Source organism: Heloderma suspectum, chromosome 17 (assembly GCF_057233095.1).
Source record: "Heloderma suspectum isolate Gila_16-S chromosome 17, 16-S_ref, whole genome shotgun sequence".
NCBI classification, from domain to species: Eukaryota; Metazoa; Chordata; class Lepidosauria; order Squamata; family Helodermatidae; genus Heloderma; species Heloderma suspectum.
Window position 1 is genome coordinate 10346383 of NC_139474.1, and position 23885 is coordinate 10370267.

At 48.5% G+C, this 23885-nt stretch overlaps 1 protein-coding gene across 4 annotated transcripts; it reads left to right on the plus strand.

Annotated features, from left to right (window-relative positions):
• The first annotated feature begins 1182 nt into the window (after positions 1-1182).
• SDHC (succinate dehydrogenase complex subunit C) lies at positions 1183-23634 on the plus strand. Of its 4 annotated transcripts, XM_084824148.1 has the most exons (7): positions 1183-1229; positions 9823-9879; positions 11617-11718; positions 12978-13117; positions 14378-14439; positions 18586-18749; positions 22407-23634. In XM_084824148.1, exons 4-7 carry the CDS (start codon positions 13050-13052, stop codon positions 22509-22511), a joined length of 399 nt encoding a protein of 132 aa, XP_084680274.1. In that variant the 5' UTR covers positions 1183-1229; positions 9823-9879; positions 11617-11718; positions 12978-13049; the 3' UTR covers positions 22512-23634. The 4 variants fall into 4 exon arrangements, with proteins under 4 accessions (XP_084680274.1, XP_084680273.1, XP_084680271.1 ...); XM_084824147.1 differs by lacking the exon at positions 12978-13117; XM_084824145.1 differs by lacking the exons at positions 1183-1229; positions 9823-9879 and adding an exon at positions 12064-12303 and having other exon boundaries at positions 11618-11718.
• The last annotated feature ends 251 nt before the right edge of the window (positions 23635-23885 follow it).

Sequence of the window (23885 nt, forward strand, 5' to 3'; positions counted from 1 at the left end):
GCAACCTCTGATGCTTTTTCCCCCCCAATAGGCATTGCTGGCTGGTGGCAATACCAGCTGCAGTTGACAGCAGCTGGTATTGCTGAGAAACCCATCTGAGAAATACATGGCATTTGAAGAAGTAATCCTCATTCCTGTGGCATGTCCCACTGTTGGAAACAGGATGCTGGATTAGACAGACAAGATTCAGCAGGTTTCCTTCTAACTAAGAACATAATTTCCTTTATTTGTTTACTAATTAAGTTTAGAAAATCTTTGAAGACGTAGATAACAGTGGAGGGTGCTTAATCATCATACTTGCCATTTCAAAAGGCACTACCTATGTTATCGCAGCAATCCTGGCTGCAACCCTGTAAGGTAGGCAGTACAATTGTCCCTGCCAGATTGCAAATGGAAAGCAGGCAGACAGAAAGAATGGTGGCTTGCTCCAGAGTCATCTCAGAAGCAGGAGTCTCCAGAATTTGAAGGCATTCTATGCTTTCTTAGAGGTACCCAGCATGATTAGTATGTCAGACTGGAGAGACCTGGGTTCAACTCCCTTACTACGCCCTGAAATTCACCAGGAGAACTTGGGCCAGTCTCTCTCTCTCTCTCATTATCAGTCTAACTTACCTTACAGGGTTGTTATGAGGATAAAATGGGAGGGCGAGGGAAAATCATGTGCACATGCTCAGAAGTACTCAAAACAAGAAGCCAGAATGTGAAGGCACTCCACACATGCTCAGAAGTACCCAGCACAAGATGCTAGAATTTGAAGGCACTCCACACATGCTCAGAGGTACCCAACATGAGACACCAGAATATAAAGGCACTCCAGCACAGGCTCAGAGGTACCCAGCACAAGATGCCAGAATCTGATAGCGCTCCACACATGCTCAGAAGTACCCAACACAAGATGCCAGAATGTGACAGCGCTCCACACATGCTCAGAGCTACCTAGTTGTAGTCCAATACAATTGGAGGGCACCAGGCTGGGGAAGGCTGGTGCACTGGATCGCTGCAGGGGGAAGCACAGACAAAGGCACCCGCCTTCCACCTTTCCAAAAGATTCGGCCTCACGTGCTAACCCCCCCCCCCCCGCTTGCCTTCCCTTGCCTTGCCTTCCGCCCTCCTTTGCCTCTGGCGACGGAAGTGGGGCAGCGACGTCACAGCCGCGCTGCGAGCTCACTTCCGCGCGAGCGGGAGGGAAAAGAGCGACTCCTTGGCAAGATGGCGGCTTCTCTATTGAGGTGACCGGAGGGGGCGGCAGGAGGGAGGCGTTGGGAGGGATTCTGCGAGGAGGGGAAGGAAAATGGGGGCGGGGGCTCATTCGTGCCTGTGTGGGAGCTGGTGTGACTGGGTCTTGCTGCGGCGGGGCACAGTGGTGCCCTTGGGCTGGGCGACATTGGTTGTGCCCTAGTGGCGAGTCTCTTTATCTCTTGCCCCGTTATCTGCGAGCAGAAGCTGAAAGGCATGCGCGGGTTTGTGGCACTTCTGCACAGGCAAACACGTGTTCACGTGTGCGACACCCAGACATTAATTAATTATTATTATTATTATTTATTTCCCGCCGTTTTTCCCTCTTGCAAGGAACCCAAGGCAACTTACATGGTCCTCCTCCTCTCTATTTTATCTTCACAACAATCCTGTGAGGTGAGTTAGGCTGAGAGTCAGTGACTGGCCCAAAGTCACCGTGTGCTCCAAACCTGACCATGTGTTTAAACATGTATATAGAGATGTGTGTGGTGTTCACACACGTGCACACATGCAGAGACATGGGATTGCAAGCTCCACAGATGTACTACGCATGCACCTCAGCATTATGCACATTTCTGCTCACTGAAACGTGTGTATTTGTGCCTGTGCAATCATACCTTCGCATTGGTTGCCCCTGTTCCAGTGCTCTCCACATGTAGAAACTGTGTGTGAAGAAAGGGGACTTTGCCACTGGTCCAGGCCCCAGCATCATATTGTCTTTGCCCCCTGGAGAACACTACTGGGAGGAAGTTATAGCACTCACGCCCTACTTGTGGGTTTTCCACAGGCAGGTGATTGGCTATTGTAGGAACAGAATGCTGGACTAGATGGATCCTTGGTCTTATTCAGCATGTCTGTTCTTACATTCTTATGTATGTGCAATCATACAGGCTTACACACCTGGGAAGCCTACTTGTGAACAGCTGCTTGTGTATAGGGTTCTACATGATAGGGGGCCCTGATTGTGCAGGGGTCCTGATCCTGTCAAAGCCTCTGCGCAGCCAGCTTTCAGCCTGTAGGTTTCCTTGGTGCAGGTTCCACATCACTGTGCGGGCACTCAGGGCACCGAGGCAGACTGGTGCCATGTATGACTTCACGTTGGGGCTCGTGATGCTGACCTGCTGGCCCCTTCTCCACACTTAGCTTCCACTTATGGAGAATGCCCTAACAAGATTAACGTGTGCACTTTGTTGTATGGTAATGAATTTAAGCTGAAATGCATACATTCATACCACATCTTGAGCACATGTGAGTGTGCATGTACATAAGTTTATAAATATATGAATTAGCTTGTGGTATTTCAAACACGGGGGCCTGTGTGCGCACAAAGTGAACTGCACTTTATAACACTAGTAAACATGTATGTGTTGCAAGACTGGCATGAAAGATAGGCATGGTTGGGCACCTGCCAAGGGCCCTCACCCCAACAAGGGCCTGCTGACAACAGTCCCCTGGAGTTGCTCGTCCTCTTCACCCTTGCAACCTACTTGTGATTGATTGATTGATTGATTGCATTTATATCCCGGCTTTTTTCCTCTTGCAAGGAACCCAAGGTGGCTTACATTCTCCTCCTCCTCCTCTCCATTTTATCCTCACAACAACAACCCTGTGAGGTAGGTTGGGCTGAGAGTCTGTGACTGGCCCAAAGTCACCCGGTGAGCTTCCATGGCCAAGTGGGGACTAGAACCCGGATCTCCCAGCTCCCAGTCCAGCACTCTCACCACTGCACCACACTTGTTCATCTGCCTCTCACTCCAGCCTAGACAACCATGGTAGTGAGAAGGAAAAGCAGTAGATGCCAGCGCTCTGCCTGTTAAGCAAGCAAGTGGTAGCGAGGAGGAGGAGGAGCAGCTGGTGACAATGGCAGTGAGAAGGTAGACTTGCTGAGGGAGGGGGCCCATTGGGGGTGCCTTGCCCAAGGGCCCTCCGAAACCTGCAGCTGGCACTCAGGCTTTGCACATCTATGTGTGTGCATCGTTGTGTCCAAATGCGCGTTAGTGGAAATGAACGCGTAATATACGAATAGCAGTTGGACGTTCTTGTGTGTGTGTCTCTCTCTCTCTTTCTCTCTCTGCACATAAGTTTAAATGTATGTGTCCGTTTGTGGTACTGGGAACATGAGACTAACTTAAGTCCCATTGACTTCAGTCTAAGTATGACCAAGTCTGGATCAAACCCAGAATTTTCCTGTCACCCAGTGCCAGTTCCAAAGCAATGTTTCTCAACACAGAATCATGCTCACTGAAGCCTCCCAGGGGTGGATGCGGGGTGGAGTTTTGCTTCCCACCGATCTTACTTCCCTGAACATCTTGTTTTAGAGGAAAATCACTGCCGTGTCACTGAATTTTGGTGCCAGAATTGGCGGTGCAGTGGCAGCAATTGTGGCCAGGAGGGGTGGAGCCGGCTGTGGGTTTGAGGTGGAGAGAATTGGCTCCTGGACTCGCAGAAGTTGCCCACCCCTGTTGCAGAGAGACCCACTAAGGGGTGAGCAACTTGTGGCCCTCCACATGTTTGGCCTCTAACTCCTACCATCTCTCACCATTGGCTATGCTAGCAAAGGCTGATGGGAGATGTGGACTAAAAGATCTGGAAGGCCACAAGATACCTACCCCTGCACTAAACAAACCAGCGAAGGCTTATTTAGTGTCTTGTCCGAACTGGGAATCCTGGTTTATTGTTCTGAAACGAACCAGGATTTATAAGTCGAGAACAAACACTTCTTTACAGTCTTGACTTGTAAAGGGGGTGACAAGCCAGGATCCTGGTTTGGACAACATGCTAAACAAACCTTTACAGTTTCTTTAGCCCAGAGGTGGGCAACTTGAAGCCCTATACTTTCTTTGGCTTACAGCTCCTGTCAGCCGTCACCATTGGCTGTGCCAGCTAGGGCGGATTTTTATGTCTGTCTGTCTGTCTGTCAGTCGGTCTGTCTGTCTGTCACATTTATATCCCATCTTTCTTCCCAAGGAGTCCAAGGTGGGGTTCCTGCTCCTCTCCTTTTTATCCTCACAACAACCCTGTGAGGTGGCTTAGGCCGAGAGTCAGTGACTGGTCCAAAGTCATCCTGTGAGCTTCATCGGAGTTGTTGTAGGCCAAAACATCTGGATGGTCATTAGTGGCCTGCCTGGTGTAGCCAGTTGTGCTAACAGGGGGAGCGGTGTGTAACAGCACACAGCTCACTCTTGATAAGAAAGGCTTCTCCAGAATCCCGACTCACCATTCCATGCAAACATGGCCTCATAGGAAACATGCTTCCTATGGATACTCTCCTAAAAAAACTTAATTAACACTTTGAAACTGTCCAGATTAGCTGGCATTGTGTCTGGAGGCACACAAAGCAGCCCCTTTGCCTGAAGCCAAACCAGTCTAAGTTTGTTCAGTGCTTGGACGGGAGAGCATGTGGGAAACCTTGCATGCACCACCTTGAATTCCATGATGGGAGAAAGGTAGGGTATAAAGAAATACATTTATTATGGTCACAACATCTGGGACTGTTTAGCCTACAAAAAAAGGCAAGTAAGAGGAGACATGATAGAGGTGTACAAAATTATGCATGGTGTGGAGACATTTTTCTTTCTCTCTTATAATACTAGAACCCAAAGGGATAATCCCATGAACTTGAATGGTGGGAGATTCAGGACAGATAAAAGGAAATACCTCTTCACACAGTGCATACTTAAACTGTGCATTTCACTACCACACACTGTAGTGATGGCTACCAGTTGGTGGCTTTAAAAAGGGATTGGACAAATTCCTGGAGAAGAAGGCTGTCAATGGCGACTAGTCCTGATGGCTACCTCCAGTATCAGAGGAACATGTTGCTGGGGAACATGGGTGGGAGTGTGCTGCTGCACTTATGTCCTGCTTGGGGATTTCCTGTGGCAGCTGGTTGGCCACTGTGTGGACCTTGGATGGACCTTGGTCTAATCCAGCATGGGTCTTACGTACTTATCAATTTTGTGTAACAAGTAGATTTTTTTTTCCTGCTGAAAGACACAGTTGTGGGAAAATTTCCTATATACAGAGTTTTTCCCACCACCGCAAGCTTCCAAGTAAATATGCTTAGAGTCAGGCTGTCAGCTGGGCTCAGTTCTGATCCTGGTTCTTGCCTCACAGTTGATTTCTTTTCCTTTGCCCCTCTTCTCTACCTCACTTTGAATTACCCCCTGCTTTGTCTCTCTTCACCCAGCCTTCCCCTTCCCTCTCACTTAGAATGAGTTAGATATGGCAAGGCAGCCTGTGGGGCAGTGGCAGTTGGAAACTGAAGTGTGCCTTTGTTATGTGCCCTTAATCCTCACACCAATGTGTTCTTCAGGCAAAGTAGATTCCAGCCCACATCTCTAAACTCTTTGCGCTGTGACGGGCCAGCTTGTGCATTTCTCGCTCTTCTTTTTTTTTTCTGCTGGTGCATCACCTTTTGAATGTCACCCTGGCAATGGCTCCTTGACCGGATCTGTTCAGAATAGCTCCCACAGCCTCTGGGTCCGTGTGTGTGCACGCGTGCGCATAATAAAAAACCCCGAAACCCTTAATTTACCTCTTGCCCATGGTGTTGGTTTGCAACAGAAATTCGATGGTCACTGAGCCGTGACAGTGACCTGCCATCTCGCCAGCATTTCGGTTGTGACGAATGGCATTGACAAAAGAGTATAATGAAAGCAAGTTTGTTTTCCGAGGCCTCTGTCTCTCTCTTCTCCCCCCCCCCCCCCCGAGAAGCCAGCAAACGTTTGTTCTTTAGGGGTTGGATGCTAGGAGTGTGAAGTAACAGCTTTTTGCTTGGCAGATTTCCCTGTCAGATCCTATTTTATCACCCACTCTCAACGGTTTTATGTTTAGTGAGCATGGAAAGATGAATGGCATGGAAGAGGTGCTGTTAGATTGGAGCAGGGAGAGTCAGCATTGGTATTCTAAGTGGACCACTTGGTTACACCTGGAAAGTGGCTGAATCTTCCCCCTCTCCCAAACTTGTTGTTGGCATGATAACATTTGGCATTCCCTAGAACAGGGGTGAAGAATCTCGGCCTGGGGTAACCCTAGATGGCCCCACCTCATCCCTTTCCCCCAACCACTAATGTTTTGGTGGTTTCCTGACCTTTGTGCATCTTTTTACTCCCATTTTAAAAGGCTGCAATGCCTCTCCTAAGACTTAGTTATTGGCTGTAGGAGTTTTCACCTAAAATAGGCTGGTGGTTTTGGTATTTTGCCCCCACCCTTTTTACCTTCTGCACCAACCACCTCTGGAATGTGGCCCCTGAGAGCTTCTCCAAAATGGAATTTGGCCCTCAGGCTGAAAAATGTGCAGCTGCTGATTAGGGCAGCAGGAGATGTTCTGGAAAAATTCTGATCTGAAATTTTCTGGAAAATGTTCATCACAGGAGTAGAGTCTGAGATGACTGCCAAAATTAAAAGCATGGGCCAGTCCCAGGCAATAGCATAAAACGTTCCCCAGAATATGCAGACAGATTAATTGCTTCTCATTCTTACAAATATATATCTATTTCAAGCATTTTTACACCACTCTCCAGCAGAAGCAGCGCTCAGAGCCGCTTACATGAGATCAGTAACAAACAAGATAATCCCTGCCCTGACCACAGGCTTACAGTCGAAATAGACATGATGTAAAAGGAAAAGAGGATGAGGAGGGAAGAGGAAAACAAGCAAATTCAGGCGCTTATTCTTACAAGTTGCTTAACTCGAAAACACACTTGTTCACCCAGGCTTTCCCTGGGCTGTAAGTAAATTAATTATGCTGCTCTATTTTACTGCTCCTTGATTTTTACTGTAGTTGGAACTGTTTTTACTGTAGTTCGAATTGTTTTAGACACATTCCTGGAGGAGAAGGCTATCAACGGCTACTAGTCCTGATGGCTATATGCTTCCTGCAGTATCAGAGGCAGTCTGCCTATGTACACCAGTTGCTGCGGAACATGGGTGGGAGGGTGCTCTTGCGTTCATGTCCTGCTTATGGTTCCCGGTTGACAGCTAGTTGGCCACTGTGGGAACAGAATGCTGGACTAGGTGGACCCTTGGTCTGATCCAGCAGGGCTGTTCTTAGGTTCTTATGTGCTTAATGTTGTGTTTGTAATATTGTATTTTAATATTGTGAACTGCTGAGAGATTTTTATTATATTCAGTGGTATAAAAATGCCACAAATAAATACATACATAAATTAAAATGGGTGGGGTAGGGAGTAACATGTAGTACAATCCTATCCATATCTACTCAAAAGAAAGTCTCACTCTGGTCAATGGGACTTACTCCCAGGTAAGTGGGCAAGAACTGCAGCCTTAAAAGGGCTTTATTCTTAAAGTTATATAGCTCATAAATCTGTGTCTGTACTAACCACATCTTGGTTTACCTTTGGAAGAAGGCCTAGCCCAGGCTACAGTCTGGCTGTCTTTGGTTTGGAGGAGGATTTTATCATTCAAGTAGAACGAGAGAGATTCTTAATAGAGGTGAAAGTACTTCTGGTGCTTGAGTTCATAAACTCGAGAGCAGCTGTCCCCAACCCAGTGCCTTCCAGACATATTGGACCCCCCCCCCCAATCCTCTAGCCATTATAGCCATTGGCCATGCTGGCTGGTGAGAATGGGAATTGTAGTCCAACACATCTGGAGGGCACCAGATGTGATGTAGTTGTGAAAGTATCTGATAAAAGGAAGTACTTCTGCACACAGCGGATAGCTAAACTATGAAAATCGCTACCACAAGATGTAGTGATGGGCACCAATTTAGATGGCTTTAAAACGGGGATGGACAAATTCCTGGAGGAGGAAGCTATCAGTGGCTACTAGTCCTGATGGCTATATGCTGCTTCCAGTGTCAGAGGCATTGAGCCTATGTACACCAGTTGTTGGGGAACATGGGCAGGAGGGTGCTGTTGCACTCATCTCCTGCTTGTGGGTTTCCCATGGGCAGCTTGGCCACTATGTGAACAAAATGCTGGACTCGATGGACCTTGGTCTGATCCAGCAGGGCTTTTCTTATGTTATGTTCTTATGACTAGGACTGGGGGGCCCGGGTTTAAATGCCTTTACAGCCATGACGTTCACTGGGTGACCGTTGGCTAGTCACTCTCTCCCAGCCTGACCCCCCTTTAAGGATTTTTTAAAGTTAAAATGCAGAGGAGACCATGTAAGCTGCCCTGAGCTCCTTGGAGTAAAGGCAGGAAAAACAGAAGCAGTAATAATATAGGTTTTCCTGTAGGCTGAAAGAGCTTTTTGGCCATTATCTTCATAATCCTTGCAGCAACCCTGTAAGATAGATCACTGTTAGCCCAGACGAATGGCTGTGGGACTTTAATAACAGTCCTTCTTTGCATGTATCGTCTCAGCAATCTGACCCTGTAAGGTAGGCTGGTGCTAGCGATACTGCAGATGGAGTGGGCATAGCAGAGACTGAGAGAGTGTGGCTTTTCTGAGGCTGCTTCACACATGGCGATGGTGAGATTCAAACCTGAGACTTCTAGGTTCAAAGATGGTGCTCTCAGCCAATATTAACAGCTTATGCAGCTTTGTCTGTGCATATTGAAAAGCCAACCCACTAAGCCTCTGGGATTAATGTTGAAGTAATTTTCTTAATCAGCTCTGAGCCGCTGCGGGGAGGCAGGTGGAGTGTTCTGTTTCATCACCATATCATTGCTGATGATCTCTCTCTCTCTCTCTCTTCCTCCTTCTCATCCATGAAGGATAGGGAAGATCGCAAGCAGTTAGAGAAAGGTCAAGATAAATAAAGCCAAAGTTGGGGCTGTTTGCTGGGGAGGGGCCGTCTGTGTGGCAGGTTATGGCAGTTGTGAGGAATAGTAGCAAAGGGGTGGGAGAGATCAAACCAAATAAGGTTGGTTACAGTGGGTTCTGCTGTTTGGATTTGATCTGGTCTCTTTTTCTCTTGGGCCTTTTGTGCCATTTTTTGAGATTTCTGTCACTGGTTACATTTGGATATAAATTAACGATGCAAAACCATGTTTCAGCGCAGGCGTCAACCTGGTGCCTTCCAGATGTTTTGGAGTGCAACTCCCATCAGCTCCAGCCAGCATAGCCGGTGGTCAGAGACTATGGGAGTCGGAATCCAAAACAGCAGGAGGGCACAAAGTTTGCAGAAGGCTGGAATGCCCTGCATCAGTTGGGTTCAGATTTGCCATCTGTGTTTGAATAATTATATTTAATAAGCAGATCTAAACACAAACAAACCAACCATATTAACTTTACACGCTGTTTTTTTCCCAATAGCCAGAAAGTATCTGAATGGAAATATTCCATTAGGGAAAGACCCCCTCCCCAATAAAACATACCTACACCGCAGTCCTACCTACACATGTCTACGCAGTAGTAAGTCTCGTGAAGATCAGTGGGGCTTACTCCCAAGAAAGCAGGTACAGGGTTGAAGCTTTAGGACACAACCCTGTGCATGTTTAGACAGGAGAAAGTCCTACAACACCCAGCATGGCTGGCTGGGGAATGCTGGGAGTTGCAGAACTTTTTTTTCTGTCTAAACATGCATAGGATTGCGCCCTTAGTGTGGTTTGAATGCTACAGCCAAACAGATTGCCTCCACTTGTAAATTCAGTGCCGACTCTTGTCTTTCAGATTAGCCAGCCAGCGCTGCCTCTGTGTTCGTCTCGGATCAGGGCTCTCCATGAGACAGTAAGTTTCTACCAGCACAAGGGCTTTGTTTATTCTCCTTCTCCTCCTGCTTGGATCTTTGCAAGATTCCCTCCTCTTGTTTCTTCTCCCTTTCGTTCCACCATAATTCACGCGCTGTTAAAAACGGCTGGCTAGCAGGGTGTCGATGCTATGATTGGCGCTTTGGATAACCTGCAGGTGCTTTTTGTTGGAAATACATGGTGCAATAAATCAAACTGTGTCTCCGGGCTGTGGTGGCTTGGCTTGAGATCTTCTGTGCCGTTTCCAATTCACACCAGATCACTACACCTGCCCTCAAAGCCCTCCTCCCCCCGCCGCTTATTTATTGAGCCACTCAGATAAAATACAAACATTACAGTAAAACAGGAGGAAAATCAAGGAGCGACATTAATCACTAGTATCCTTTTTACCAGGCATCTAAAGGCCAATAATGTGGGAGCCATCTTAACCTCCCTGGGAGAGGGAGTTTCAAAATGGGGATGCTGCTAAATATTATCAATGAATAAATACCTGTACCAGCCTGCCCGCACTCTGATTTCACCAACAGATGCCTTTCTCACCTGCCTGCCACCAAGGGCAGTTAAGCTAGTGAATACAAGGGAGAGGGCCTTCACAGTGGTGGCCCTGTACCGCTGGAATCAGCTTCCATTGCAGGTTTGTCAGGCGCTATCTGCAGGTCTTCCGGAAAGTTCTGAAGACCCCCTGCTCCCTGTTTTCACTGGCCTTCCTGTAGTGTCTTGGGCCGCTGGGTTTTTTTTTTGGTAATTTCTGTTTTCATTGATTTTTATTGGTAATTACTGTTTTTATGGATTTTTATTGAATATGGACTTAACCAAGCAAAAGGAGTTTTCTCTGACTGTTCAAATGCGCAGTTAGAAAAACTGAACTCAAACGTTTCCACAATCAACACATTTGTGATAGGTTAAAAGCTGTTTTTATCGTTCTTGCCATTGGTAAACATTTCAGTTGTTAATACACCATTTGCAATAGCAGAGCTCCAAGGCTGTACTTACTGATTTTTATGGTATCCACTTCGTATGTTTTTTTTTAATCTTGAGAGGGTTCCACCCTTAAAGATGACCTAGAAATGTTTTTAAATAAATTAATAAGATATTAGATGGATTCATATTAGAGGATGGTCAGGTCTCTCAGCAAGTATTACCCACGGTACCTAAATGGAACCACCATGACCATGAGTAACCCAGTGCTGGGGACTGGGAAGCCATTGCTTTTATACCCAGCTCGAGAACTTTCTAAAAGAAATTGGGCTACCTGCTGTTGGAAATGGGTTACTGGGCTACCTGTATCTAGTAGGGCACTCCTGATGTTCGTACAGAAGATACGCACACACAACAGTTATCTGAAGGAGGACCCTCTCCTATACCAACCTGCCTGTGCCTTATGATTGACCCTTCTTTTTGGCAGCTGGTTAAAATCTTTTTTTTTAATTTGCCCCAGTATTTTAAACTGTTGTACATTTCAGCTGGTCGACTAGTTATTTCTCTCAGTTTTATCACGTTGCTGTTTTTACGTTTAATGCAATCAACTGTATTGTAGATGTCAATTTTATATGTATTGCTCTTCTGCAATCCATTGTGGGTGGAGGGTGAAGGTGTGGTTTATCAATCCTTAAAATAAAAAATAAAAATTCCCCCCATATGGCTACCTCTCTGCCTTCCCACACTCAGGCCTTCTGGCATATCTCTTGACTACTTCTTTCCTGTGTTTTTGTTCCAGTGTGGTCCCCATGGCAACAACGGCAAAGGAGGAAATGGCCCGATTTTGGGACAAGAACACCCAGTCAAACCGCCCACTGTCCCCTCATATCACCATCTACAAGTAAGAGCAGTTGGGGAGATATCCGGCCCATGGGCCTAGAGGTTCCCCAATGCCTGCCGTAGAGGGTAGATGAGGGAGAAGGAGGCAAGAGGAAACAGGAAGAATATGTACTCAGTTCAGTTACATGTCCTTAGGTTTAGCTTCAGTGGGGGTTGAGAGGTTTGTGATGATGATTAGTCAATAAGAATTAAGAGATTATTAAAGAAGGGGGGGGTGTTTCCCTGAAGCATGTTGGTCACTCTTAGGTGAGTCACTCTTTATGTAACCTACCATACAGGGTTGTGAGATACAGATATAAGAGAAAGAGAGGTTCTGCGAAGCCAGTCATGTTTCTTCCCATGGTAGAGATGAGGAAAACTGAGGCCAGGCTGCAGTGTCTTGCCCAAGGCCATGCAATGGCAGAAGCCCCCCAAAAGGCCCTTGAGAGATCTGGACATCTCCTTGCCTTCCCCATTGGCCGCATCTATAACAGAGCCTGCAGTCCTATCCAGGCCAAGACCAGCACAAAAGTCCTGGGGGTGCCTCAAGGAACCGAGGCAGGGGGAACTTCAGGCTGGCTTGTTCTGTCCTGCAAGTCAGCAGCAGGTAGAAGATTGCCTTATTGTGGTAGGCGGGGAGTTCGCATTTGCTTGGGGTGCGATTAAATGAGATCAAGGTATATAACAACTTTTTCAAAAGCAGTTAATTGAATTTCTTTCCTGCTCCTTCCTTCCAAAGAGCGCAGTGTGGTATAAGCAGATGCTAATCCATGTTATCCTCTCACTATCCCTGTGAGGTAGGCTAGGCTGAGATGACTCGCTGAAGACCTCCCAGGGGAGTTTGTGACTGAGCCAGAATTTGAACTCGCTTCTCCCTGGTCCAAGTGCAGGATGCTAACCGCCACACTCACCTGACAGAATTGCAGCCTTGATTTGCACATCACCTTTGGAGTGCCAGATCTGGGTTCTCGCTAGAATCTGGCTGCTGTCGTAGGTGGCTCTGGATTTGACAGCACAGCTCGTAACACCCGATCCATTCCCTTTAACTCTGTTGCTCTTTCCTCTGCTGCCCTCCCAGGATTCTTATCATTGTGGTCATGTAATTCCTCAGCCACCTCCACAGATTCCTCCATCCCTTCTCTTTCTCCTCCTCTGGGCTGGATTCCTTGCATAATTCTGAGTGCAGACATGGAGCTAGCTGGAGCAGTTTGGAGTTCCCATCGTGCCTGGAGCCTCACCAGTTCTCTGTCTCCTCTTCTTGTCCCTTCTTGTTTCCCAAAGCTGCATACAGGCACCGCTCAGCGACAGAGTCTGTCCACGGCCTTCTGTTCCTGGCATCACCAGTTTAAAAAGATGTTGAATGGCAGGGCTGGGAAAGGCCCCAGACTTAGACCTTGGAGAGCTGCTGCCAGCCAGAACAGGTGATACTGCGCTCCATGGACCAACGGCAGGAGTCCAGCCACAATGGGAAGCTGCCATATATCATTGGTCCATCTAGCATAAGGATGGGGAACCTCTGTCCCACGGGTGTAGTGCAGCCCGTGGAAGTTCCTCATCCAGCCTGCAGAGCCTGCTTGGATTCATCCAGGGGGCGCTATTTAGCTTCCAAGTCCAGCCTCCTGGAGGAGTCCCCACTGTTCTCTCAGATTGGAGTTTTGATCCCCAGCATTGCCACTGAAAAGATTTCTGGTACCAGGTCGTACCTTCCTCAATGTGGTGCCCTCCAGATGTGTTGGAGTGCAACTCCCATCATTCCCATTGTCCATGCTGGGTGGGAATGATGGGGCTTGCGGTCCAGCACACATCTTGAAGGCCCCAGGTTGAGGAAGGCTGAGTGGGAGTGATGCACTAGGATTGAGGAGGCCTGGGTTCGAATCCCTGCTCATTCATGAAGCTTACTGGGTGACGTTGGACCAGTCATACCCAGTCTAACCTACCTCGCAGGGCTGTTGTGAGTGGAAAAAGAGGAGAAGAACAATGGATGCCACCCTGAGCTCCTTGGAGGAAGGGCAGGATAAAAATGGAATAAATACATTCTGGTGCCCTTGGAAAGCCAGTCAGTAAGTACCTAGCTAGACAGACCAAGTGCTAGGACTGCTTCATATGTTCAGAGACTTACCCGTCATACTGTGTACCAGCTAGAGCACCGGAAGGTGGGAGCAGGTTTCCCTCTTGTGGCGGGGCCATCGGTCAGTGGTAGAGTCCACAATTTGTGTGCAGACCATCTCCGCATCTCCTCTCAAAAATGATACAAGACAGGTGGGCAGAAGGCAGATCAGGGCCTCCTGATACATCTCTGGGTGATTTGCAGTATGTTGGCAAGGATTTCTGAGTCATGAATATGGACTTGAGCAAGCTCCGGCAGAGAGCGCAGGACAGGAAGGCCTGGCGTGCTATGGTCCGTGGGGTCACGAAGAGTAGGACACGACTGAACAGCAACAACAAATTATTCACAACAGCAGCAACAAAATGACCTCTAACCCCCCACCCACCCTGCCGCCCTGAACAATATTCCTGAGGTAACCAGGAGTGGAGGGCATTGAGAGGCACAGAGACAGGAGGAGGAAGAAGCATATCCCAGTTGAGGATTGGCAGTAAACTCTGGCAGAAGCCTCGTGGGATTCTAGCGCTGCCACCTCTTCATATCAGTTCTCAGGGTTCTGTCTCTCTTTCTCTTTCAGTTGGTCTCTGCCCATGATGATGTCCATTACCCACCGTGGTACGGGAGTTGCGATGAGCTTAGGTGTGTTGCCTTTTTCTTCTATCTGCAAATGCGGTTACTCTGGCCCATGGTGGGGTCCGTGAGAACATAAAGCCAAAGGCCAACTAGTTCAGTATCCTGTGGCCCAAAGTGCCCAACCAGAGGCATATGGGAAGCCCCAGGACGTGAGTGCAAGGCACCCTTCTGCTTGTGTTCCCTAGGAACTGATTTTCTGAGTGTTCAGACCCCTAGATGGCCATGCAGTTGTTTGTTTAGATTAATCTGGGACAAAGATCAGTTTGGTTTGGCTTTTGCACAGGATTGAGTGTGCCCCTGCAAACCTAGAATCCCAGAGTTGGAAGGGGTGGTGAATTAATCATCATCATCATCTAGTAATCTGTACAGAGCAGGACTGAAACTCTGCCTGCAGACTTGTAATCTAAAAAACATGCACACAATGAGAAGGGAAGGGGAGCAGGAAAGCCTGGAAGCATGCAACATTTAGTGACTCCTTAAGTCATTTACAAGGTCGTGGTGGCCCGATTTGCATGCAACAGTAAGCCAGGTTTTTTTTAAAGCCAGAGTTTTAAGCCATGAATGAGCCGGTGTGTAGTTCACGCAGCCTGATCTCTCCCGCTTGGCTCATCCTGCCAGTGGGAGCGGCTAAACAACCGAGGAAGCACTCCATCCCTGGGTTGTTTAGCATTACGTCTGAACCTAGAACTCTGGCTTGTCAGGGGAGAGACAAGCCAGAGTTCCAGCCAGAAGTGTTTGGCTGTGTTCATGGTAAACCAGGTTTAAAAACAAAAACAAACCGGTTACTTTTCCTCAAAAGGCCTCAGAACGGCATATAAGATCCCACCTACCTCTTTGTAGGGGACGGATCATAGCTCAGTAGTAGAGCACTTGTTTTAACCACCACTTGCAGTTAAAAAATGATTCGGGATGGGAAACGCTCCGGAGAGCTGCTGCCAGTCAGTGTAGACAATACGGATCTGGATGGATCAAAGGCAGCTTCTTGTCTTCCTGCTTAAGTCAGCCCTTTATTCAGAACCCTGAACCTGCAGATACTTCCCTCTTGTGTGTGGACGGTCCCGTTTTGACTACATAAGGATCGGCACTCGTTGCTGAATATCAGAAATAGAGGGGATGATTTAAAGTTGTGTGCCGTGTTGAAAGATGTAGGAGCCATTTAGGAGCAAACATTTGAATTAGTTGGGCAGCTTTCCGAAAGATCACTGATCACAGAGTTGTAATTTGTCAAGGATTTAAAAAATTGGTTGCGCGGTGTGTGTGGGGAGTCTGTTTTTAAAACCTTTGGGATTAAATGGAAGAAATGCAACTGCAGCTGCCTGTTCTGGTAGCTGTAATCTGCACATTGCAGGGGAAGGTCGGTAATGGTGGGCCAGCTCTCTTTCAGGAAAGCTGGCCTGCCACTGCTGTTCTGCTCTTTGAGGAATCTCTGATAAGCTTTCAAGGAATTCTAGGGTTCCCTTGGAGCGGAGGTTAAACGCCACCGGCTTAGTGCGAAAAGTGAGCGCAGTGCCTGGCCCTAGGAATTGGAATGGCGCAAGCAGCAGCTACTGTTTCCCCAGGCCTGGCCTGTTCCAGAGGCCTCTGCCAGCCATCTTGTCTCAGATCTGGTCTGTGCATGCAGTACAGTGAGGTAGTGGAGTGTTGAGATAAACAATATGATCCAGATTAAAGAACAAAATCTGAAAGTATAACATAAAAACAAATAAGTTAAAACACAGTGGCCTGGTTCGCATATAATGACAACCCAAGAGTTGTTTAAACTATGGGTTGTTGGGGCTGCGTGAGAGCAAGTGTGCGGCCTCCTGCCTGCTTGTCACTTCCCCTTTGCATCCAGTTTCTCAGACAGCCCAGGAATGGCCCACCCCATTTCTGGATTGTTTGATGTGATGTCCAAATCTGGAACTCTATCTTGTTGAGGGACAGACAACCCAGAGTTTTAACCCATGGGCTGTTTGAGAAACTGGCTGCAAAGTGAAACTGGCGAGTGGGCGGGAGGCAGCCCGTCTGCTCTCTCCTATGTGACCCCAACAATTCATGGGTTAACACGTGAATTGCTGTTGCGTCCGAACCTGGTCAATAAAAGAAAGAACTGAGAGGCTGTCTGGCATTAGCTCTCAAGCAGCCAAGGGGAAATCAGGGAGCCGCCAAATCAAAAAAGAACATCCTCTGGACAAGACGGCAGTTTCGGGAGGCAGACACCAAAGTGGCGAGTGGCACAACGAGGCAACAGCAGGGGAGGTTGTGTGGTGGTGGCTTTGGCTCGTCCGACATGCTTCTCTAGCTGGGGTGGCAGAGGAAGCGTTTGGGGGCTCCTGGCCAAACGTTAGGTGGCTGGGACAGAAGGGAGAGGCCCTCGTTGCCGCTTGGCCGGCTCTGCTCTCCTTTGATTCCCTTGCCCTTCCCCACTGCCGTCCTGGCAGCACCATCAGGAAGGGAAAAGTGTGTGTGGGGGGAGCCTTGAAGTGACACAGAGAGAAGCTGCCGCCATCGCCCTTGAGCTGGCTTGAGAGCTTGGATCGAGCGGCCTTATTGCAGGCCAGCTCCCACCCTGGGGCAGGTCAGCTTGGCTCTGCATCCGTGGGGTTTGCCCAGCTAGCTGAGTCGCTAGTGATGGCGAGGTGATGCATATGTGCCTGGAAAGGGAACCTTTGGTGGTGGGGGGGGGGGGGCGTTGTCCAAGCTTCAGCTGCTGCTACCCACTCTTGCTCGCATCTGCGGCGTGCCTTCCCAATCGATGCTTCTCATCATGATGTCGGTTGCTAACAGTGGAGCCACAGTCTTTAGTGAGTATTATAATTAATTTTAAAATAATAATAATAATAATAGTTGTTGCTGCTGCTGCTGTTCTATTATTATCATTTATTCAATACTACATCATAATACACACCTGTGTAGTGTAGTAGTTAGAGTGTTGGGCTGAGACTTGGGAGACCCACGTTCTGGTTTTCACTCGGCCATGACGCTCACCGGGTGACTTTGGGCCAGTCCCTGGCTCTCAGCATAACGCACCTCGCAGGGTTGTGAGGATAAAATGCAGAGGAGGAGGACCGTGTAATCTGCCTTGGGTTCCTTGCAAGAGGAACAAAGGCGGGATATAAATGTAACAGTAACAATAACAACAACAATACATTATTTATAGGCGCCCCTTCCTGAGTTGAATTAAAAAACTTTTGGCTGAGGGTAGATCAGGATCTACTACTGGTAGATCTCTGGGCAATTTGCCTGTCGTTAGGTATAGGGATGCAGTGACCTCAGGCAGCAGAAGCTTGTGGAGGCCATGGTGGCAGCCCCCCAGCTGATCCTCCTGAGCGCCCCCCCCCCCCCGCCATTCCATGCTCTTGGAGGAGGAAGCCGTGTGAGCCACAGAGCCTGTTCTGCACCCCCTAAACTAACCTGCTGCCCTCAGGTATGATGGAGGGAATGTCCACTCATGTTGGGTCTGGTTCAGCTGCTAATTCGGTTCTCTTCTGCACGTGGAATGGGAGGAGGGACGCCATCTTGTCGTTTGCCTCAGACAGCAACATGTCTTGGGCCGGCTGTACGATCTGCAATATCGACAAGGGTTTCTTGGCAACAGCCATGCAGCTTCTCCCTACCCCCCCCCCACTTCTAAATCCGGTTGTTGGAACCCCTGATCTGTACTAACTCAGATGTAGATTTATACTTGTGCATGCAGGTCACACCTGTGTGTGGCTCCTGGGATGTAGGAGGTGCCAACCCTGCACGTGTGTCGAGCCAGAATTCCCATCACGCCCTCATGCGGGCTGGGGATGGCGAGAGTCCTGTCCAGATGCATCTGGACAGTACCAGGTCGAGGAAGGCCGGTGCAGACAATTCTGGCCTCGATGGACCGCTGGTCTGTCTGCCCAAGGCTGCTTCCCTTTGTTTCTCCACCTCCTCTGTTAGGGCAGCTGCACGTGCTGGCTTGGACGCCCCAAGGGAGCTCCGGCGTGGATGCCGCCCGTGGGCTTTCTTTGAGGCGTGTGTTGGGTGAGGGCGGTGGGCTTCTGGTGGTCCTGACTGCCATATCCAATGATCGGCTGTGTGTAGCTTTTGTCACAGCTGTGGCAGAAACCGGGAGCGTTTGATGGGGCCCTGGGGTGGCCTGCCTGCTGCTTTAGCCTGATGATCTTTCTGCCCATGTTTCCTCAGTGGTGTCACTCTTTGGCTTAAGCGCTCTGGTCCTTCCGGGACACTTTGCTGACTACCTGGAACTGGTCAAGTCCCTTAGCCTGGGGCCTGCTCTCATCTACTCTGCAAAGTTTGCCTTGGCTTTCCCTTTGACGTATCACACCTGGAATGGAATCCGGCACCTGGTGAGTAGCCTTCAGGGCAATGTGGGGGCTTCTGTCTGCAGTTTTATTTTTTTATAGCCTTTTGCAATATGAGAACATCAGAAGGAGCCCTACTGGATCAGGCCCAACACCTGTTCCCCTGCAACATCCCGATTTCCACAGCGGCCAGCCAGAACATCTAGCATGGTGTAGGGGCTAAAAGTGTTGGGGTAGGACTGAGGAGACCCAGATTCAAGCCCCCCATACATTCACGAAGCTCACAGTCTTGTGGCCCTGGGCCCAGTCGCTGTCTCTCAGCCTAACCTTTTTTCTCAGGGTGGTTTGTGACGATTAAATGGAGGAAAGGGGGGAACCCAGCATCAGCCTTCCCCTGGCATGTATTGGACTACCCTGGAGTCTCCATGTGGGCACCAGTGTGCCCACGGACATCTCTTTTGGTGCCTACCAGGCTCCCTGCCCCTCCTGATTTTTATTTTATTTCTTAAGATTTTTTAAATTAATTGCTTTTAAAAATGTGAGGCTGGTAGGATGCAAAGCAAACTGCCATCCTCCAGCACCATCTGTATTTGGGTTCCAAAGAGCGGTTTCATGTTTTGGCGCTCAGCCCCCACTTCTGCCTTGTGCTTAGGTTCTTGGGCAAGTGACTTTTCTTTTAGTCTCACCGCTTTGCCTTCTGGGAAATGAGTCTTTTGTGACTGGCCATGCCCACCACAGCATCCATTTTATGAACGGGCTAGTCCTCCCATGCCAGCCATTTTGTGAGAGCACCCACAACACTCAGCACCCCAAATGGGCTCACTGACACAAAAAGGTTGAGAATCCCCTCCCATCATCCCACCAGTATGGACATGCTGGCTGGCAATGATGGAAATGGTAGTCCCAACACATCTAGTGTTGGGGGGAAGTCTGCCCTGAATGGCAATGAATTGGTCAAAGCAAGAGCTGCCTCCATGCATTTTATGTCCACGTGGGTCAAATACGTTATTTATTACATTTTGTATTTATACCATTTTGGCCTAGAGCTTAAAACCAAAGAGGGTGGGGAAGGGTTAAAGCTGCCCTGTGAAGGGTTACTCCTGCCCCGAGCAAAGCAGAATCATCTCCTCTATCTGCATCCTTCACCACCATTCCCTGCACTGAGAGCCAGCACTTTTTGAAGCAATTACATCTGTCAGTTTTTTATGTTTTCCCTTTTTTTAAGAAAACAAAAACCTTAAAAATAATAACTGTTCTGAATACTCCCTTCTGGAGCCCGGCAACATTCCCTTGAAAGCAACTGATTCTTCAGTACTTGCCTTGGGCTGAGATTTTGGACAGACGTTCTGCCCCGGAGAAGCGTGAGCTGTGTGTATGCGTATGTGCATGAGTGTTTCCTCTTCAGAAAGAAAACTGTAGAGGCCAAGTGCTGACTCGAAGGCACCGTATGCCTCTCCGAATGAGCATCTTCTGTTGCTTTTCACTCCAAATAGTCTGTGTGGATTTCCTCTCTCTTCCTACCACCCTTTTTTTGGGAGCGGGGGGAATCTGGAGGGCATTCTGGTTTACAGGGAAGTGTGATCAAACGTTGCTGCTTAAGGAGAGGCAAGCTGATTGGTGGGCGCTGGACTTGAAAAATGGATTTGATGTATGTGCCTCAGTGTGCCCTTGTACATTATTAAGGAGACATGGAAACTACTGTCACTCGATACAAACTGCTGTCTTCAGAAGCTGCTGAAACGAGCGAGAGAATATTGCCAAGAGACAGAGGGGAAGAGAGACATAGCCAAGAGGTGGGGGCTGTAGATGGGAAAGTTCTGGAAAAATACAGACTTAATCCTGGGGTGCCATGCTGCACCAGTTCTGGTGCAGGGGGATCCAATCCACTTGTGGAGCTCTTGCATGCAAAGGAGCAAATCTGCCTTGTGAACACCCTGTGGTGTTCGAAGCATGCTGTCAATAGGCATTTCCCTGTTCGCCTTGGGTGAATAGGAATCTCTTGCAGGCGACTAGGCAAAGGAGCTTTACAAAAACAATTTCCCCCTCTTTTAGGCCACAGAGAGGTATGTTCTGTGACTGGTGTAAATTATGCAAATCAGGCCATATATTTTGCATCATAATAATAAAACAACAACAACAACAATTATGAACAATTCCTGGGTGTAGTGCTTTCAAGTGTTCAAGTGCTTCACCTATATCATCTAGTTGTAGTCCCTACAACAACCCTGTAAAGTAAGTCAGTCTTATTATCCCCCATATTGAAGATGGGTGGACTGAGGCTGAGAGAGAGCGGCTTGTCTAAAGCCACGTAACGAGTTCATGGGAGAGGCGATGTTTGATCCTGGGACTTCCTGATTCATAGCTCAGTCTCTTAGCTGCTATGCTTCAGGAGGCTTGTCCTGGAAGTCCACTCAGTGGAGATGATATTCAGCACCGCTTCCCTGGCATCTGAGATTTCTCCAGGCAGTGCAGAAATCTTCATGGCCACAAGAGCTAGAAACTCGGAAGGGGGTAAGTGGGTTAATGACAACTATGCTTCTTGTGCATCTGCCCCTAGAATTGCAGAATACACACACAGCATATATATTCTGCACACTAAACTGTGGAATTTGCTGCCACAAGATCTAGTGATGGCCACTAATGTGGACAGCTTTACAACAGGATTGGATCAGGTCTTGGAGGAATAAGTCAGCTCGGGTCAGACTCCGAGGGTCAAAGTCCAAGGCCTTGTAGCCCAGGGGACCCCAAGATGACTACCCAGAGAGCAGCAGCTGCAGTAGCAAACTCCCATTTTATTCCTGCAGTTATTGCGGTGCTATGATTTACGTGAGTTTAATATGCAAAACTGCACATGTTCAGAATGTGTGTGTTTTTAAACTAGGGCTGGCAAACATGTCTTTTGTTCTAACATATTGGGCGTGTAGAAGCGGTAAAGCTGGGAATGGCAGTGGTGGTTGGGACAGTGGGAAGAGAAATGTAAGTTGTGTGCTTCACCATTGAAGTAATACACATTACCATCTACAGGCCCCCAGGGTAAAAATTACCTAGCTGCACTGCTGTGATGGATGACTTTAAACCTTTAAATTGGATGACCAATTTGGATGATTTCAAAAGGGGACTGGATGAATTCATGGAGAAGGACATCAGTGGCTACTAGTCATGATGGCTATTGATTCCCTCCAGTGTCAGAGACCATCTGCCTATGTATGCTAGTTGCTGGGGAACCAAGCAGGTGGGTGCTGTTGCGCTCATGTTCTGCTTGTGGCCTTCCCTGGGGCATGAGGATGGCCGCTGTGGGAACACAGTGCTAGACAAGAGAGGCCTCTGGTCTGACCCCGCACAGCTCTCATTAGGTTCTCAATACTTGTCTGAGTTTGAGATTCAGAACACACATCCTCCGTAAGAGTGAGAGGGAGGGTATGCGTGCGTACATGCACACGTGGCGTGAACATGAACCTCAGTAAGATTTCCTCTGAGTTGACCCAGTTTGTTGGCTTCGGCGCGCACAGTGGATTCAGGCAGTGGTGCCTCCTGTCTCTCTGAATTCAGCTGTTTTTTGGTCTCCTGCTCCTTGCTTCCCCACTCTACCTCAATGCCTTGGAGAGGGCGTTGCGCTTGTTGGGATTCCTTCTGCTGAAATATCCTTGTGCTGTCTGGTTCCTTGTGCTGAAATATCTCACTTCTCTTTCTCTGTTTTTGTAGGCGTGGGACTTGGGCAAAGGATTCAAGATCCCACAGGTCTACCAGTCCGGAGTCCTGGTCCTGGTCCTGACAGTTTTGTCCTCCATTGGGATTGCGTCAGTGTGAATCTGGACAGGATGACCCCGTCTTCTCCCACTGCCCCTTGAAGTCCTGATCTCTTCCATCTCCTGAGCAGTTTGGTTAATGTTGGCACCAGTTCTGTGGCTAAAGAAACTGGTGGGGTTGGGGTGCGGTTCACAAATCGGCACATAGTTCGTAGTAAATTGAAAGGAGGGGGCTCTTGCCTTCTCTCAGATCCGCCTGGATTATTGTACAATCTCCTGTTTTTGTGATGTCCCATAATATTGCTAGGTGGAGTTCAGGGGATCTTTCCCGACTAGGACTATCAGGACTATCTTTCCTGAGACTAAATGTACAAGACTTTAGAAGGCCAAGAACAGCAGAGTATTGATTGGCTGAGAATCTAACATACCCACAATGCACTGTGAGCCATTACTTTTCCCAGCTTGCTTGCTTGTTTTTTCTTTCTTTCTTCTCTCCCCCTCTTCCCAAGGCTTGAGACAATACTGATCTTTGTGCCCAATAGCACAGTGTGTGAGCGAGCGTGTGGGTATAGTTTTAAAAGGACAACGATCCCCATTGATGTCCAGAGTGTGGCGAGAGCAGCACATTCAGCCTAGGCCACCTCCAGCCGCTGTCCTGTTCCCCAGAATGCTCACAGCAAGGCTTTTGGGCCTGCAGCCTGTGGCCATGCCTGCTGCCGTCTGCTGAGGTTGCTCTGACTCATTGCTGAGGTGCCGCATTGTTTTCTTTGTAGGCATGGGCTGCTAAGCAGCCCCACACCAGCCATCACCCAAGACCGGGCCCGGGGGGGGGGGGAGGAAGTGATGTCATCGTAGCTTAGGATGTTGGGACATGGTCTCTATTGGGTGGAAAAACAGTGCCTATTTAATTCAACCCTTTTTCATCTGCCGCTTGCCTGCCTTCCACCAAAAGCCATCCTTGGAGACGTTTCCAACCAAGCAAATACTGTCAACTCCAGTGTGTATATATAAGCCCAAACTTTACTCTCCTGTCTTGAAATGTTGAAGCCGGATGGCCTCCTCCCTGCAAAAGCAGCAACTTCCCTCAGGGCTATTGTGCAACCATTGGTTTGGTTTTATAAAGTTCTTGCCCTTTCTATTCATAAATAAAATGGCCCCAGCCTTTGGTGGGGCAGGCAATGGTGCTGGCTGAATTTTTATTTTGCTTGTTTCTGAATAAGGAGGGATGGGAGCCTTTTAGAAACCTTGAACAAAAATCAGGCTCGTGATAGAGCCCCTGCTGTGCATGCAGAAGGCCCCAGGTTCGATCCCCAGCTTCTCCAGGTAGGGCAAGGAAAGAATCCCGCCTGAGATCCTGGAGAGGTGCTGCCATGAAGTGTTGACACTATTGGCTAGATGGACCAAGGGTCTGACGCAATAGAAGGCAGCTTCTGAT

Coding starts and splice junctions, on each gene's coding strand:
- SDHC (XM_084824145.1), top strand. CDS start 12,109: ATGCAATGGCAGAAGCCCCCCAAAAGGCCCTTGAGAGATCTGGACATC. Junction 12,304..12,977: donor GTCCTGCAAGTCAGCAGCAG/GTAGAAGATTGC, acceptor TGTTTCCCAAAG/CTGCATACAGGCACCGCTCA. Junction 18,750..22,406: donor GGAATGGAATCCGGCACCTG/GTGAGTAGCCTT, acceptor CTGTTTTTGTAG/GCGTGGGACTTGGGCAAAGG.